This window comes from Canis aureus, chromosome 13, assembly GCF_053574225.1.
Source record: "Canis aureus isolate CA01 chromosome 13, VMU_Caureus_v.1.0, whole genome shotgun sequence".
NCBI lineage: Eukaryota > Metazoa > Chordata > Mammalia > Carnivora > Canidae > Canis > Canis aureus.
The window spans coordinates 60,860,143-60,879,682 of record NC_135623.1 but is presented as its reverse complement, the minus strand read 5'-3'; the positions used below and the strand labels follow the sequence as shown (position 1 = coordinate 60,879,682).

The window sequence follows — 19,540 nt, the reverse complement described above, 5'->3', positions numbered from 1 at the left end:
TCCTTTATTCCGTGTATTCACCACTAGGGAGGATGAGGTATATGTGTCCTCAGATCTGAAAATCCCTAGTTGGAGACAGATTTGAAAAAGGAGTGTCTGGGTGGCTCAGTCAGGCAGGAGCTGGCTCTGGATTTCAGCTCAGGTCATAATCTCAGGGTCCTGGGATCCAGGTGAGCATGAGGGCTCCTTGCTTTGGATTCTCTCTCCCTCTCCCTCTGCTCCTGCCCCCACTCTCTGTCTCTCTCAAATAAATAAATATATCTTAAAAAAGAAAAAGAGGGGGATCCCTGGGTGGCTCAGCAGTTTAGCACCTGCCTTTGGCCCAGGGTGTGATCCTGGAGACCCAGGATCAAGTCCTGAATCAGGTTCCCTGCATGGAGCCTGCTTCTCCCTCTGCCTGTGTCTCTGCCTCTCTCTCTCTCTCTCTCTCTCTCTCTCTCATAAATAAATAAATAAATAAATAAATAAATAAATAAATAAATAAATAAATCTTAAAAAAAAAAAGTCACTTGCAGTTATTTTGAGAAAACTAGTCATTCTGATTTGTGAATAGCCACAAATTTTCTCAAATTCTGTAGGGAAAAAAAGAAAAAAAATATTCAAGAGTATAAATATTAGTTATATAGGGATATTTCAACACCACATGTGTGTCGTGACTATTTGGTAGCCTGCTCTGTCCTCATATATAAATATGTAGGTCAGCAAATTCTGTATCTACCAATTCCATCAATCTGTCCATCTCCCTCCCTCAAGAGTCATTTAGTCCCTGCTATATATGGACCAAATACTGTGCTAAATATTGGGAGTAGAGAGATTATTAGATGAGCCCCTGGCTTTCAGAAAACATTGAAAAGTAAAAGGATAAGCATATAAAAATTATAATTCAAAATAGTAATGGGTGTGGTGGTGTGGACCATGCCGTGAAAACATCGCAGGACTCCCAGAAAGCTTCTCCGAGGAGGTCAGACTTAGCCTGAAATCTGAAGGATTAGTGAAGATCTGCCAACTGCTGTGGTGGAGGTAATGTTATTGGTAGTAAGAGGCATAATCAATCAGCTTTTGAAACACGGAGCATTTTAAAACAAAGGATTCCATGCTCAATATTTGAAAAATTGCCATTAGGCAATTTCTAAGTATATCCAATGAAATGTCCCGCTGTATGTGCTTGGAACCCATTAGTCATAACTTGGTGATATAAAGTACGTTCTTGACCTATGACAGGAATATTATTGCTGGAGTTGCTGTACTCAGAAATGTGATCACATTTGCCATCTGGTGAAATAGCTGTCTCGCCCAGGTTGAGGTTCACAAATGACTAAAGCCCTAAGTAGCCCACGATTACTCAGTTGCCCAAAGGCCTACAAGTAGAATGGAAAGTTGTCTGTGTTTTATCAGATCCCTGAAGCTTAGAGTGGGGGCAGGGAGAAGAGGCACATTGCTTTCTCTTTTATTTTCCTTTGTAGTTTGAAGTACTTCGGTTCCCACGTCAGCATAATTGAATGGGTCAGGGTTCTTGTCCTGGTGTCATGCAATAGGTAGACCCTGAGGACATGATGCCTTAAAAAAAAAAAAAAAGAAAAGAAGAAAGAAAGAAAGAAAGAAAGAAAGAAAGAAAGAAAGAAAGAAAGAAAGAAAGAAAGAGAAAGAAAGAAAGAAAGAAAGAAAGAAAGAAAGAAAGAAAGAAAGAAAGAAAGAAAGAAAGAAAGAAAGATAAATGTGGTCCCTGCCTTCAAAGTGCTTATATTCTAAGTTTATTTTTAGATTGTTCTATGCTGTACAATATTCTAAAGACATAAAATAGTGTTTAGCTGGAGTAATGTGAAGCCAGAGTACATAAAGGGGCTGCTTTTTGGACCTCAGTTTACCTATGTGTGTGATAGTGAACACGGCTTTTCAGGTAAGTTTCTGAGCTAATAAGATTTAATTTCTATTTGGTTCTATTAAATTATTAAAGTGATATTAATGGGAGATTTCTCACTCTGCCTTGTGACTTGGCACTTGAGCTGTGTTTTTACTACTTTTTTGTCTATAAAATTAATAAAATAAAGTGAAATGCGTGATTGATTTTTGGCATCTTCAAGGAGGGAAATTGAAGCTCAGTGGAATAAATAGGTAGATAAAAATGTCTGAATATATGAATAGAAGTGATGAGATAATACCAAAAGAGAAAAAAAAAAAAAAAAAGCTATCCTACCTCTTCTGTCAAAGAGTGAGAACTCTAAGAGAAAACATCTGGAGCAGAAGAGGAAATGAAGTGAGCGATACACTTGAAACTGTTAAAAACTGCTGAATTTTCTGGTAGCAGGGGAACCTATTAAAAGTAGGAATCCTGGATATTCATGCACCTTGAAGGGGTAATTTTAACAGGATAAGGAAAGAAATAAATACAGAGCACAAGGCAAAATTTTAAAGTGAGAAGAGGAAAATAAAACAAACCTAAGTCCAAAAAAACCCTGCCTAGGGATATTGCCCAGGAAGGTGGATTTAGCCAAGTGGGCACTAAGCCTAGTATTTCTTATTTCCCTTTTCATGCCGCAAAATATGAAGTAATCGCCTTAGCAGGACTTATTACAGTGATCAAATCACCTAACAATCTGAAATGTTTCCTTTCATATGAAGATCTTGTTTTGTTTTGTTTCTTAAGGGCAGTCTTTTTTTGTTTTGTTTTGCTTCAATCTATAATCAGGTTCTGTGGAAAATACAATTCCATATATCCATAAATCTTTTGGTATTGGAAATGAATGTGATGATCCTAGGAAAACTGAAAAGGCAAAAAGCTTTCATACTTTTAGCATGTAGTATGAATAGCACGGCTTGTTTCTCTAATTCTGAAAATCAAAATTTCCCACGAAAGAGGTTAAATTATTTTTCTTTTGTCAAGATTTGAAGTCTCAGAAAACGTAATTAATATCTACATGTCACTATATTTTCATTAAGTAGTTTATTTTAGGCTCCACAGAATCTTGTTCTCTAGTGAAGATTGATTGTTTCAAGACTGCTAAGTGAATTTTCTACAAAAAAATATTTATACCAGCTTTACCTAAGTCTGTCTCTGGAGTCTATATATATATTTTTATGTTTTTAAAGTATTTCAAGAGATTAATTGCATGTATGGATAATGAACATTGTTAAAGTAAATACATACTTACTTGGGGATAGCATAAAAATGAATGTGATATAAGTAGAAATTTACCTTTTTTGACTTTACTGTATTTATACCCTAGACACACACACACACACACACACACACACACACACACCTGTGTGCACATGTATGTGAATGGGCTTAACCCCCAGATGTAATACACAGGTATTTACGTGTAGTCTGTAATGGGGAAAAGATTGAAAGAGCAAACGTAATAGCAGTAACTGTTCTGTTAGTTGTTTGAAACATTGTCGTAACTTAAATTAGCTCAGGTGTGTAAAAGATTAGAAAGTTTAGAGATCCTAATAGAATTAATATAAGATGATGAAAATGCATTCCGTTTATTAAGCATTTTCTTTATGCCAGACTCCACTCTATTATTCCTCCTTGGCACCACTCCAGTTGGTATTCAATCCAATAAGGGATAAGGGATATATTTCTTATCAAAAAAGTCAGATGGCGCCTGTGTCAAATGAATTCTGAAATGTACTTTTATGTTCTGAAGGCTGACCTTCTGAGGTGTGATTTGTGCTGTGCAGTAAATAAGAAAAAGGATCTGCCCTGTGGGACAGCACTTGGAGTCTACGGTGACTGTAGTCCTCCCTCACTTACCAGTGGGCACTTTGGAAGAGTTTTATAAAAGTGACATAATTAGGAAAAGGTATTGTAGCATTTCTATTGGAGGCAGTCACTCTCCCTGATGGGCTTAGAGCTTCCCATGGTCAGAGGGTAGACCTTGCACAACACAGGATTCCACTGGGTAGTGCATTTGCTCGACCTCTCAACACTTATATTAGTAAATGTTTTTATTTCTTCTTTCATAATACATTGATGTTTGTAAGTTGGTTTCCATGGATATTGCCTGTAGACAGTTATGATATTTGGTGATAACAGTCTGTTTAGACCTTAGAAAACCATAAAATTTTCCAGAAATGTAGGAGGTAATGTTCTAAAGACATGTTCTATGTATAATCGTGTATTTGGGGGGAGACTACATACACAAAAGGAAATGTAATTAGTTTCTTTTTTTTTTAAGATTTTATTTATTTATTCATGAGAGACAGAGAGGCAGAGACACAGGCGGAGGGAAAAGCAGGCTCCTTGTGGGGAGCCCAATGTGGGACTCCGGGATCATACCCTGAGCCAAAGGCAATCGCTCAGGTGTCCCTATGATTAGGTTCTTAAGCAAGCGGGTCGGGGGAGGGGGGCAAGATTTGTTTTTTAAATGACCTTCTGTACTATCTAGTTTATTCTTTTATTTTGCCAAAGAGGAAACTGAATCCTAGAGCCATTTTATATTGAACACCTATTTCCTTGAAATAATCTTTACATCAACCTGGATTGAAATGCACTGCTCTTCCATTTGTGTTTATTAAAGCACAAGTCCACATATCTGTTCTTAGATGTCAGATGTTGAATAATGAATTTTGCTGGGATGCCTAAAATTTCTTTTAAATTCTGAGAACATTTTTTCACATTCATTGATGAAAAATCATCTCATTGTAAAATATTCAATAAATATAAATGCTCAAAATAAACACTTAGATGGTTCTTTTTAAACACTCATATTCAGGCAACTGTACCTGAAATTCTCTGATACCCTAAAAGGACAGGTATTTCCATCTCCCTTTGATGTATTCCAAAACAAACTCATCTTACCATTTTCACAGACATCATCACCAAAAAAGTAAATTCACAAATCTAAACATACGAACCTAAATGTCTTATGATGCTGATTAGCCATTTAAATATTGTCTTTCAAAATCAGGACTGAAGTCACGATAATGCTTTGACAAACATAACACAGATCCTGTCCAAATTTTATGATCACATGACTTAAATATTTCTCTTAGCCTTAGATAAATCCATATCTAGAGTACCTTGGTACTTGTATGTGTAGCAGTGATATAGTATAGATAGAAACTGAAAGAACCAAGCCTATAGCAAAATCTTTAGAGATGTCTCGATTAATGATGTCATGGCCTCTTATAAATGCATTTAGGCAATGAAATTCAGCTGTTCAAAGAACATGCAGAAGGAGCAGCCCGTAGGTGCCTTTGGTAGTGGTTACTTGCAGGAACAAGGCCTGGAACTGTCTAGGTGTTAAGTAGACAAGAGAGTATATGCATAGCCCTTCTTCCTTCCTACCTTAAATTTTGATGCCCTTAAAGTAATTCTTTAAATGCACATTCCCATTTCGATATTCCGAAATACCCTAAATTCAGCTGGGAGGCTTTGGAGGAGGTCTTATTATTATTTTTTTCTACACAGTGTGTTGATTTGATACACTTCTATATTGCAATTTGATTACCACCACAGATTAGCTAACATCTTCATCCTGACACATAACTCCATTTCTTTTGTGTGATGAGAACATTTAAGATCTAATCCCTTAGCAACTTTATAACAGCAAGTATATAGTAAAGCACTGTAAACTGTATCCGCAAAATTTAGGCTAGTTTATTTGATTATTAATTTAGGTAGATAACTGCCATTTTCATATTTTTACAGGTGCTCATATAACATTGAATTTATATATTTCCTTAAAGTCAGAACTCTCCTATAAACCCCATTTCACTGCATCTTTTTATTGACAAACATTTGATAATCTTTTCAGTTTCTTCTAGAACTATTAGGTAACTTTTTCTACTTCAGTCAACTTTGATAATTTTCATTTTCCTGGTAAGTCATCCATTTCGTTTAGCTTTTCAGATTTCATTGGCATAAAGTCACATAAAACATACTTTAAAATTTTAAATATATTTTTATCTGTGATTATATCTTCTTCCTCACTCCTAATAAATTCTTGATTTGTATTCTCTCTCTCTCCCTCCATCCCTCTTCCCCCTCCCGCCTCCCCCTTTCCTCACTCCCCATGTGTGTGTGTCTCTCTCTCCTTTTTAAGAACCAGCTTCTGATTTTAATTCTAAATTCTAATTTTGGTTTTGAATATATCTCTTATGGTTTCTGTCTTCATTGGTGTTCACCTTATACTTTGTTGTGCTTAATTTTTTCTACTTTATAGATTGAATTCATGAGTATATTTGCACTGTTTTTATTTAGTAGTAAGATAAATTTAGTCTGTTAATTTCTTATCATTTCCAATCTACCATGTACAACATAACCATTTCCCACAGGTAGAACCACCATATTTGCATGAAAATTACTCCATCAGTGTGTTTTCAGCCCCCTGAAGCAAGCTCGGTGGTTTGACTGACACATATCCTATTCGATGTAGGTTTAAAACTATCAATAAAGAATTTAGAGTAGCTGAAAAGGAAGCACACTAGTACCCTCCTCATACCCGAGGTCATCTGAGGTCTGGAATCAGATAACCCTCCCACCGTATCATCAGAAGCTCAATAGTACCTAACACTACTTCACAATGCCAGTGTCATTCCCCTCACTTCACTTCATCACAGGCATTTTATCATCTCACATCATCACAAGAAGAAGACAGATGAGTACAGTACAATGAGATACTTTGAGAAAGAGGGAAAGACCACATTCACGTAGCTTTTATTACAGTATATTGTTACGGTTGTTCTATTTTTAGTTATAGTTGTTCATCTCTTACTGTGCCTCACTTATAAATTAAACTTTGTCAAAAAAATAAATAAACTTTGTCACAGGCACACACGTGTAGGGAAAAAACAGTATATATATGGGGTTAGGTACTGTTTGAGGTTTCAGGCACCCACTGGCGATCTTGAAACCTATAAGGGGAACCACTGTATTACCAAATTAATTTAAACAAATATCTGTAAAGTTAATATTCCCAAATTACCAAGTCGACTGACCAGTTTTATTTGAATGGCCCTTAATGTCTCTCTGGTCATTGAATAAAAGCATTTAGCCAATTTGAATGAAGACACGAATTCTATAGTTAGGCCCGAAAATAAAGCAAATATGATTATGTATACATGTTTCCAATACATTACGCAGTGCACCTTAGAACTTAAGGGTTCTGGAGTTAGCCTGTGTGCTAGAGTTCAACTGCCAGTGTGGAGGCTTTGGCTCTGAATTTTGTTGCAATGTGACCTTGGCCAGGAACTTAGCTTTTCTATATTTTATAATAGATAAAACGAGCATAATAACAGTATCCACTTTTTGTGATTTTTGTAAGGATTAAATGAGCTAATGTATTTGAAAAATGTAATTATTATTTTATTATTTAAGTTATTATTATTTTCAATATGTTAAAGTGTATGTAAACATTTTGGTGTCCAGAATAGGATCCCAAACTTCTCTTCTGCAGATGACTGGCACTCTGCCAAACTGAAGTATAATCCAATAAGCACTGTAGGATAATTGGCATCTTACTAATTTTATTACCTTTCCCAACAAATTTAGGCTCCAGGTGACACTTCCAGAGCTGGGCCTTTTAAGATCCGCATTTATTTGTTGGCAGGGGTTCACACTACCGTCGGGTTCGATAATTCATGAGGCAGATTTAATTGACAGGATTTTAGTTAGTTTGAACTAGAAACAACCTACTTTGCAGGGTTGGTTTATTTTTGTTGAAGGAAACTGGGTGTCTGACCATTATGTTTACTAGTGGATTTTTTCCTTTGGTATACTCCTTACAATTCTTGGTGGTAAGAAAGCAGTCCTCGTGCCCTCACGGTTTTTAAATTCCCACATGAGAATGAAAATTTTGTCTACAATACCAGACTTGTTTGTTAAACATAAAAGAACATAAATCCTCCATGGGTCCCCAGGGGTATGTTAGAGAAAGGGAGTGATCGTTATAAACCACTTAGCGCTGTGTGCTCTGTATCATGTTGCCGTGAGAAAGTGATGTTTGATTGGCTCATAAAATAGGTTTAGTAAATCCTTTAAATACTGATGTGAGCAGTTGTGCATGTTGGAAACTAATACCTGAGAGTGTATTAGAAGGATTACCATGTCTCCAGAACAGTCACCTGGGCATGCGTGGATTTCTGCATTTAAGGAAGATGATGTTTTGTGATTTCACTTTTATGTGTCAAAACGTTGCTTGGTTTTATCATCTTTTCATTTGACTGAGGCCTACAGACACCTTCCATCATCGTTTTCTTTATCCTTGATATTTTGAGCAATGCTAGGGTATATAAACCAACCGATCTCCACCATGAATTCCACCTGCAAACGTCCTTTTATCAGAAAACAAGAAAAACTTCAAGTTATTAGGGAAGGCAACTGGATTTAATGTGCTAGTCTTTTTCCAACCACGTTCTGTGTATTTCTAACAATTTAAAGGAAATACGTAATTGTCAGTGATTTTTGTTTTCGTTTTTTTTTTTCTATTTTGAAGATTAGATAGCAATAATGAGACATGAGAATACTTTACAGGTAGATCTTCCCTGGGTTTCTTTTACATGATCTTGAACATGATTTTAAGTTTTTTTAAAAATGCTATTTTTGTAACCGTATCCTTTAGCAAGAGGGTTTACTGTTTTGATGAGAGGGAAAACTAAGCCTTAGTAAATAATTATGTTATTGATACTTTTCAGTTCCATAGACATCTAAACAGTTGTTGAGGATCCACCATTAAAATTGATGGTGGTGTAATTGAGTGAAATTGAGAATTATATTGTTATAGGACACCACTTCTGAAAAAAATCTTAAAAGTTTACTGTGAAAGAATTAGTGGCATATGTTAGATTCTGCTGTTTTATAGGCAAAGAACACAGTACTTTCTGAGATGTCCATTTAACCTTCATGGAATGCAAAACTGTAGATTTTTAAAGCACTGTGGTAAGTGTGTGCGTCAGACTTGTATGAGCATGTAAGAATTAATTGCCAGCTGTCTAACTGCAAATCCAGAAGTTGTTATAAAGATTAGTGGATTTTTTTAATGGCATCAAATTTAATAGAAAATCTTCATGAAAAAAAGAATGATGTGCTTCTAACTCTTATATGCAGGACAGTGACTTTTATATCAGATGTAAATGAAGCCAAGGTTAAGACTTATGCATTCCTTCATAAATTCTTAACATTTATAATCCAGATATTTTTGTGTGGTTAAAAACTCCTTTCAAATACCTCTAAACAGCTTACACATCAGATAAATATGTAATAGTGTTTCTTAACAACTAAAAAAATATATAATAGTAAAAATACTTAGAATTTTTGCAGTTTTCTTGCATATGATCTTCTTTTCCCTTAAAATGCTTCTATTAGAAAGATAATAGGTATTTTGAAAATGAAGCAAATTTTTGACACTTTGTGTCCTGTCCAACCAGTTTATTGAAATGACTTCACAAGTGCCAAATCTGAGGAATGCCCTTTGGTTTTCGTCTTCTTTGAGCTTTCCTTGGTATTCGATACTCTGGGCACTGTCCACCAGTTCTGCTCAGGTGGATATTTCCCTTCTCTTTTCGCTCCGTTCTGTGGCATCCCTCACAGTGGCTCTCCTCCTGTTCCTCCGACTGCTTCAGAATCAGGACGTTTTTGTTACAGGCTCTTTTCCTTCTACCCACGCTTGTAGTGTTTTTGTTAACTGGCATCCCTCAAATGCGTGGTGATTCTGTTCTCTGCCACTGTTACTCCCTCCCTGAAACGGTCATGGCCATGCCCCCTATGCTGTAAGGGTGGCAAACTCAGATGCCCACGTGGGCGAGTACTGTAAATGATGATCTGGGTATTAAAACAACAACAAGAGCAGAGAAAGTAGATGCGGATCTTTAAGAACTTAGGAAGAACATGTCCCATCTAAAACTATTGCCCCTTGGTCCCAGCCTCAATTGCCATGAAGGAACCAAGGTCCAGTGTTCATTCCCTTCATTCAACAAATACTGATAGAGCACTTTCTGTGTTCCTGGCACATAGGTGTTAGGGATATGGCAGGAAATTGAAGATACCCTCCTCCCCTGGGGCTGACACCAATTCCAGAGACCTGGGGAGTCATATTAAGGCTAATAATATTTAGTATTACCTGATCCTCAAATTTAAGAGTAATAATTTAAAAAGCCAGAAATCCAGACTTTTCTGTGAAATCCCACTTTTTAGAGTGTTGACTTAAATTTTTAAAAGCCACACAGAGCCTCTTAAAGCTGCGCTTACCTCACCTGTTTGCAACATTGGCCCACAAAAGATTCTAACACCTGACTCTGAAGTACCCAAGGCCTCCCCAGCTCCACCTATTTTTCCAGCTGGATCTTCATCTACTTCTTTGTCTCCCACCCTTCATTCACAGCCCACCGTGCCTGGCCCCCTCTTTCCTCGGTTGCATCTTATGCACCCACCGTTGGGCTTCTCACTGTGGTGCGTCTCCACTTCCCCTGTCTTCACCCCTGGCAGGCAGTCCTCACTGACAACCCAAATGTTCCTTTGTAAACTGACCCTAATCCCACCGTATAGAATTACTCCCGCGCTGCCATTATTCCACAGTATTTCCTACATACCCACATTAGAGCACTCACTCACCAAAGTGTTTTATGGGCCTTGAGCCCAAAGAAGCTATAGTTTCATCTTTGTATCCTAAGAATCCAGCAAGACACTTTGCACCAAGCCAGTGCTCTATAAATGCTTACAGGATGATTGACCAGGTCTGAAGTCTGGCTCTCTTCAAACTTGCAGTGGTGGTAACCTACATTATATAGGTTTAGGTAACCCCCCCAACCCCCCCCCTCCAAGCACAGAACAAACATGCTCTGTGAAGAAAAGCTTTGTTTCCCAGGTGAACAATTTTGATGTAAAAATTATCCTTTCGTATAAAATGGTAGTTACCTACTTTTGTACCAAGTATACCTGAAATAACTACTCAGGTCTGCTCTATCCAGCTCCCCTGACTCCTGAGTGTACCCTTTTCTGTCCCATGACACACATGCACGGAACTCCTAGATTGGTTATACTGATTGATTTACGTATTTACCATTGATAACCCTATGGAATAGCAGATATTCCCCCCCCTTTGTATTTGAATTTTCTTATTTATTGTTTTCAAACTCTGAAGGTCATATTAAAAGTTCACATGGAGGTGGGAGCAAGGGACGTAGGATGGAGATAAAGGACAGCTTTATTGAATGGCAACTGTGTCCCAACAGTGTTTTCGGTACTACGCATGTATCCTGTCTTAAAATATCCCTTTGAGCTAAGTAGCATTGCCCTCAATTTAAGGCCAAGGAAAATAAGGCTGAAACAGGTTAAGTTACATGTTGTAAGAGAGTTCCTGATACTTCTTCAACATGAAGATGTGTACATAGAATTGGCCTGTTATATACTTTCTGTATAATTTCACCAATATTTCAAACATAAATTCCAATGCACAAAATACATTATTTTTAGTTGTCTAGTATCTACTGAATCTAGATTTCTGAAAAAACCCACCAATGATTTTCAACCATGTCAGACCTACTACCTTTTGTTTTTTTTTGTTTTTTTTTGTTTTTTTTTTTAATTTTTTTATTTATTTATGGTAGTCACAGAGTGAGAGAGAGAAAGAGGCAGAGACATAGGCAGAGGGAGAAGCAGGCTCCATGCACCGGGATCCCGACGTGGGATTTGATCCTGGGTCTCCAGGATCGCACCCTGGGCCAAAGGCAGGCGCTAAACCGCTGCGTCACCCAGGGATCCCAGACCTACTACCTTTTAAGAAAACTTTTGAGTATCCTCTTTAGTACTCATAAATGAAGTTTACAGAAGTATGGATAGCTGTTTAAAATGTAAACATAATGACATGTGTGCTATGGAAACCTGAAATAGCAAAGCAAGTTATATGAAAATAGTGGGTGTAAATACATAAATACACATGCACAGTTACACTAGGAAAATAAAAGGAGGTGGTCAGATGCATCTTTCAAGTAGACTCATTGCGGATATGACAGTTTTAGAAACAGATGAGTATGTCTACTTTTAATTGTTTTAATTGTGATGCAGATAGTATAAGCAATGTTCCTGTTCATGATATGTTTTTCCAAAACATAATTCTTGGTGAAGTTCCAGAACATGAAAACTGTCTTCAACTTATTTAATAGTTGAATTTCTGGAAAATTTGATTTTAACTAAAACTGTAAAACATATATGTGTTTATATGTGAGACAGTTATTAGTTTCCAGACTCAGATGAGCTATATCCAAAATTTTGCCTACATCAATGTCCAGTGAACTATTTGAAAGGCATGGAGAATCTGGGGCAAATACTCACTCCTAGGACTCCCCATGATTCAACAGCATTGCACGTTGCCCACCGTATGTTGTAGTGCCCTGCTCACCCTCAGTCTCAGTATAACCTAAAATGCCTCTACAGATTTCTGAAATATTTTCTTAACAAGCAGTACTGCTCTTGAGGAGTACCATGGATCCGTGCCTTCCAAACAAAAATTTTTTTTAATTTTTTTTATTATTATTTTATGATAGTCACAGAGAGAGAGAGAGGCAGAGACACAGGCAGAGGGAGAAGCAGGCTCCATGCACCGGGAGCCCGATGTGGGATTCGATCCCGGATCTCCAGGATCGCGCCCTGGGCCAAAGGCAGGAGCCAAAACGATGCGCCACCCAGGGATCCCCCTCCAAACAAAAATAAACATTTGTTGGGAAGATATTAGTTATTCCTTATGTTTAAGAAGATACTGTGTGTCCTACAATGTAAGCTAAAAGTATATAAAAATCAGTTCCTTTCTTCAAGTGTGTAACAGACTAAGAAAAAGGATCACTTGCCTATGTAGTGAATACTGAAAATACGTGTTTATCAAAAAGAGAAAGATGACGGTGAGCTGAGAACACCCAGAGAGGACTCACAGAGGCAGACGGGAACAAAGTGAGATTTGAAGGGATATGTATGTAATGATGTGGCTCTAGAAAAGTTTGCATCAGAGATGACGAAAAGGAGCCAAGGAGTCTGACCAGGGTGAAAGCGTTACTGTCAGAAAGTAATGGACAATGATAATAGCAATTAAGATTAGAGTAAAACTGTCATGTCCAAATGGAAATTAAATTGAGTAATTCACAAATTAAATATCAGATATGCTTGCTGCATACCAAATATTTAAGTGTTGAGATGACTGGTGAATTTGAAGTTCATTAACAGTAAAACTGGAAGGCTTAGAGTAGAAGAGAATGCACTTCTTTAATTGAGAATACATTTTCAGTTATGTCTCTTCTTTGGATAGTTTTATTATATTTACACAGTTAAATTTTGGAAGGGACTCCTGGCTATGGTCCATAGATAGATTCATTGTATCCATGATCATGGAATTTGAATTGCTGAAATAACATATCGTATGACCTTATGTATCTTTTGTCTTTGTTTCTTGCAGGTATGATTTTGTAGAGGTTGAAGAACCCAGTGATGGAACTATATTAGGGCGCTGGTGTGGTTCTGGTTCTGTGCCAGGAAAACAAATTTCTAAAGGAAATCAAATCAGGATAAGATTTGTATCTGATGAATATTTTCCTTCTGAACCGGGGTTCTGCATCCACTACAACATCGTCATGCCAGTAAGTACCACTTAGAGGTCTCCTTATTTAATTCGGTTAGTTGTTTATTTACCTAAAAAAAAAAAAAAAAATCATGAAAAACAAAAAAATGTCCATAACATTTTTCTTTTTATGGAGAAAGGTAAGCTTACTATTATTTTTAAAATCAAAAAAATAAAAAATAAAAAATAAAAAAATAAATAAAATCAATGTTTTGGTAAAATGTATTTTTAAAAAATATATTTTAGTAAAATATATTTTAATATATAATATATTTTGGTAAAATATATTTAAAATATATTTTAAAATATATTTTAAAATACATTTTAAACTACTATAAATATATATTATAGTAGTTCTCAGTTTTTCCTACATATCCTAATACTTATCCTGCTTAAATAATATTTCTGGTTCTTTATGGTTCTAAAAAGAAGTTTTGAAATTCTCACTGGACTTTAAGAAATCTACTTTGTCTAATTATAATTATTACTATAATTTTAGTTATATACTGATTTCTTGTACCCTTTATGTATTATTTCAAACATTTGTATCTGTTTGTTGCATCACACCAAAAATATTGAAAACCCTTTTACTGTTTTTCTCACATTGCTTATAGTAATGCTGAAGTACTCGAATAAATATGACGGTGTCAACCTAGTATGCTTTTTAAATATGACCAATAATATCACTATTTAAAATGATATAGAAGATGATGTCCTCAATGCTTTTGATAGGAGATATAGCAAATCAGCAGGCACACTGGGAACATAACATAGTTTGGGTTAAATGCATTAACCCTTGTGCTCTGACTGGGTATAAGAACAATGAATATGGGGATGCCTGGGTGGCTCAGTCGGTTAAGCATCTGCTTTCAACTCAGGTCATGATCCCCACATTGGGCTCCCTGCTTAATTGGGAGGCTCCCTCTCCCCAGCTGTGTGCATTTTCTCTCTTTCTCTCATTCTCTTTCTCTCAAATAAATAAATAAAACCATTAAAAAAAAAGAACACTGCACACCACAAGCCAGCAGTCCACGAAGCCAATTAGAAAATATGGAATCAGTATCAAACTTTATATACTATATTCACATTGTAATTAATGTCAAGTAGACATTTCCTTTTTTGGTTACCCAAACTCAAGTCTGTTGAGTTATTATTTATTATTATTATTGAGTTATTATTTAAGCCTTTGATTAGGCTAAGAAATTTAAATATTAATATAGCTAAAGATACAATAAAATGCAGACTGAAGTTTGAAAATGATCATTTATTTATTTAGGAACAGTAACATTTGCTGTGTGAAATCAAAGTTAAGGGAGATAGCTCTGATATATGTCATAAATTTATATGGTGAATCTTGATCAAATTACCTTATGTAGATTATTTAAGATATCCATACCTCTATTCCATTATCAAAACTTTTGCCAATAAAGATTCTCTACCATTTTTTGTTAATTTCCAAAACTTTTAACTTAATAATTTAATATTTTTATTTAAATTTAGTAAAATTGAAAAATTTTATCGAGAAATGAGAAGTGTTGGGACGCCTGGGTGGCTTAGCAATTGAGCACCTGCCTTCAGCCCAGGTGATCCTGGAGTCCCGGGGTCGAGTTCCACATCGAGCTCCCTGCATGGAGCCTGCTTCTCCTTCCGCCTATGTCTCTGCCTCTCTCTCTCTGTGTATCTCTCATGAATAAATAAATAAATAAAATCTTTAAAAAAAAAAAAGAAGAAAGAAATGAGAAGTATTAACAGTAGACAAGAATGAGCTTTTTAAAGAGCACTGTTGGGACGCCTGGGTGGCTCAGGGGTTGAGCGTCTGCCTTCGGCTCAGGTCATGATCTCTGGGTCCTGGGATTGAGTCTCACACTGAGCTCCCCATGGGGAGCCTGCTTCTCCCTCCGCATATGTCTCTGCCTCTCTGTGTTTCCCATAAATAAATAAATAAAACATTTTTTAAAAATAAAGAATGCTATTGATAGGTAATACTTTGATATTGTGATGATTTGAGTAAAGCCACTAGGAGTATGTTTAACACATTTTCACAGTATCTTTCTTTTAGAGAATTTATGAATTTATTTTCTTTAAGTCTGAGATGGCCTTGGGAGACATGACTACACTTTTACAAAGTTATACAATCCTTGTTTTCAGTTTGAGTTTTAGCACATGTCGTGTTCTTAAATATTTAAAAATGAAACAATTAAATTTTACTCTAAACATAATGGTGGGTCTTGTATCACAGCAAAGTTTTTGTTTATCCCAAATCTGTGACAAAAAGAAACTTGAAACTGAGAAGATACTTGTATTTTCAATAACTGTTCTTTTCATATTATATTATTTTAAATATGTATAACTAGCAATCTACTTATGCTACTGAATAAGACATGAAAGCTAAAATATGCCATACCGAGGGGTTTTTTTCTAATTTTCTAATTACATGGGTTGGTTCTATAACCCAAGGAGTTGTATGATTTGATAAAATAAAGATAAAAACATGGGAAATTTATACTGTTGTACTCAGTTCTGAGTGCATTATAGGTTTTTAATAGATACTTGAATGTTGAGTTGATCATACCATTCACTCACTCCGGCTTAACAGAAGATTCACTGACACCTGTTTTTTTTTTTATCTGTGAGAGTATATCAGGTTCCTGAGCCTTGAAATGAGATAAAGCATCAGAAGGGTCTGCAGTAAGTACCACCCATCCTCTTGACTCCAGAAGGGCCCTGCCACCTGGGTTTGACCTGCTACTAGAGATTTACTGTGATTAAGATCAGAAACTGCCTCTGAGAGGCTTTAGAAGAAAGGTGTGTTGCCAGTTACATCGTTAAAATTAAACTCAGTGCATCTTTAAATAGTTCTTGAAATCCTTTGATAAATTTGTAAATGTGGGCTTTGGTGGGCTGAGACTCGACATCCTCCCAGTATCTATGAAGCCACGCTTTGCATGGCGCCTAAGTTGACCAGTGATGGGCTGCAGAAAATGGAGATATGTGGAGATATGACATAAGAGATCTTACATTAATTTGCCTTAGCAGCCATTGGACTGCAAGGGACAAGGAAACGTGACGGCATGGTCCTACATTGCCTAATAAGTGTCATTTGGTGATTTTAATTTTGCCAGGTTGCTCTCCGGGGTGATTATTGATACACGATTTTTACAATTCTCCCAAGCTTCGGTTCTGTTGAATTTGAATTTATTTTGGCAATTTATCTGCCACTTCTTTACCTATCCTTTGTCTTGGTTCCATGTTTCTGTCTCTTCTCCCACACAGCCACACTCCTGCTCTCAATAATTTCCGCAGAAGGGTGAAATTTGGTTAGTGAAAATTTGACAAGTGCTTTTGCTGTTAAGCCTTCCAGAATGTTTTGAATTAGCATTGTGTATTGCTAAATGACATCCCTCCCTCCATGCCTCTCCTCCCCACAACATTATTATTAGCAGAGTAACAATCCATCAAACTTATCTGTATATCGATGAATGAAAGCCTAAGGGAAGAAATTTTGCCTTTTCAAGAACAGACTTAAAAGTTCTTGTGGCATTTGCTCAAGGGCACATCACATGCCCCTGGAACCCCTGGATCATCTCTGATGCTTTTTTTTTTTTTTTTGTAAAGGATGAACTTCGTAATTAGCACACCCAGCTTCCCCAGAGGCATTGATCTCATTGACTGCAAACCCACCATTGCAAAATAGGACCTTAGGGACCACTGGCCACAATGCTTTCTTAATTTTATAATGATAAAAATGATGCAAACCACAAGTCCTTAATGGGCTGTTACCACCCCGAATTGAGGTTTGCTACTGAGTGCCTAGCACAATGCCAGACACATTACAGCTGCTCCACTAGTATCTCATGGAAATTCAGCCCCTGCCCCTTAGAGTTGTCTAAACCTATGTGGAACTGCACTAACTTCCCATTTACTATGTTATCTTTGTTACTGTTGTATAATATTACTAATTCATAAACTAGAGCCCTGAAAAATCACAATAAGGACACCACATGTTCTCCTGGTCATGATATATTAGAACTCCTTTCTTCCTCTCTCTTTCTCTTCTTTCTCTCTCTTTCTCTCATTTTGGTGGGGAGTGGAACATCGAGAGTTGAAGACAGTGGTGCATGCTTATGACATTATAACCATTATTGTGTATAATCATACTCAGCTGCTTTTTTATAATTAATATTTTGCATCTATTCACACACCTGCAGAAACTTTGAGTTTAATCAATTTTTTTTCTGGGAAAATTATGGAGAAAGTTTATTTTAATATTCTTTATTGAAGTTTGCAAGTAAGGGAGATCACTCTGCAGCCTTCTTTAGGAGCATGAATGGATATGTTTGATTCTAGCCAACCTTTAAGATTGGTTGATTCTATACCAACCTTAGACAGTATGTCTTAGTAGTAGTAGTTTTAATACATTAGTTAAAATTTTCAGAAACAGTGTTCCCACATTAAAATCTATGTCCAGCTTTGTAAGATGATTTACCCACTCTCAGTTAATGAGTGAGAGTACATACAGGTTAAAAAAAAAAAAAAAAGGATTCCTTACTACTTTGAATAAAGTGATGTTGATTTAATATTTAAAGATTTTACATATTCTTTTATATGTAGTATTGTTCTTTGTAATATTAAGATTTTAGTATCATTTTCTTGATTCCTAGATATCTTAGAGTAAAACATAAATAAAATTTATCTTTCCATTTTACGATTTTAAATTGATATCACAGGCTAAGTTTTACCTTAGGAAAAACTTTGGCATGAGAGATTTAGCTAAAATTATAGCTAGTTGTTTATAGCTTTTTAAAAAAGTTCTGGATTTATTACATAAATTTAAAATGTATGCTTCAATGTTACTTTCAAGAATTATTTATGGAAATATATACTCCCCAATTATGCCCTGTTAATAAATAATGAAAAAATAAATCCATGCAAATTGATGCCAAAACCATATATATTCAGCTTTCATGATTGTGCATAAGGAGTTAATAATGTCTTTGATTTTTTTTTCCTTCATGCAAAAAAAAAAGGGGGGGGGCTGGTAGATTAGCAGTGAGAGATTGTTTGGGAAGAAATGAAGCAAAACTGAAATAAAACAGTGCAAGCTTGTTTCTGTTTGGAGGCCACACACATTGAGAGCCCAGCACACATTTCAGGTCTCTTACAAAGAAAAGAAAATTTCTTGTTTAATTTTGGAGTAATTTATAATAGATTATGTATGTTTTACTCTGTGTACTATAGCATAAGCACCATTATTTAAAAGTGTTTTTTAAAAAAACCTACACAGGCTGAAAAATAGCATCTTCTAGCATCAAAAGACCTTATTAAAAGTTTATTTGTTAAAAAAAATAAGCTTTTATATAAAAAGATTGCAGATTTTAATCAGTTACCTCAAAAAAATACCTATTTTTAAAAAACGCAAATCCAAATATGAATATTTTTAGTGATTTTTATTAATACATAGAGAACTATTTCTTCTTGAGTATAATATTGTTTGTAACATATATACTTTAAAATGGTTATGAGATTTGAAGAATTTTTTCATTCTCCAGTCTGGTTAAAATTTTGAAGGATAATTAAAATAACACTGATTTCTTTTAAGACAGTGTTGCTGAACATTACATTTTTCAAGAGTTTTAATCTAAGCTTTCTGATGAGCAGTAATAACATAATATTTTCAACAATTCATTTACTCTCATTTTTCATTTAATAAATGGATCGGTGTAGATTAAGAGAAATAGATGTTATAGCTTCTATACTAATTGACTCCATATATTTTTATCTTCTTGCTTTGATTGCCTGAAAAGAGGAGCGTGGGGTGATGAATGTACTGAACGCTCCTTTAACCCACAACAATCCGTGAAACTCATCTTTTTTTTAAGTTGCTTCTAAATTTTTCCTACTATTTCTTTCCTATTTTCTTATGTCACTGACTAGCAACAGTTGGTTGGATCTCACACATTTTTTACTCTTTTTAGTAAAATAATACCCCGAGA

The 19,540-nt window shown here is 35.7% G+C and overlaps 1 protein-coding gene across 2 annotated transcripts in view; it reads left to right on the top strand.

The window, feature by feature from the left end:
• Window positions 1-19,540, top strand: part of PDGFC (platelet derived growth factor C) — a 198,874-nt gene that overhangs the window by 130,955 nt on the left and 48,379 nt on the right. For both annotated transcript variants that reach the window (XM_077846491.1, XM_077846490.1), the window contains exon 3: window positions 13,386-13,566. In XM_077846491.1, coding sequence (XP_077702617.1) covers window positions 13,386-13,566 — 181 coding nt within the window. The remainder of the gene's footprint in view (window positions 1-13,385; window positions 13,567-19,540) is intronic.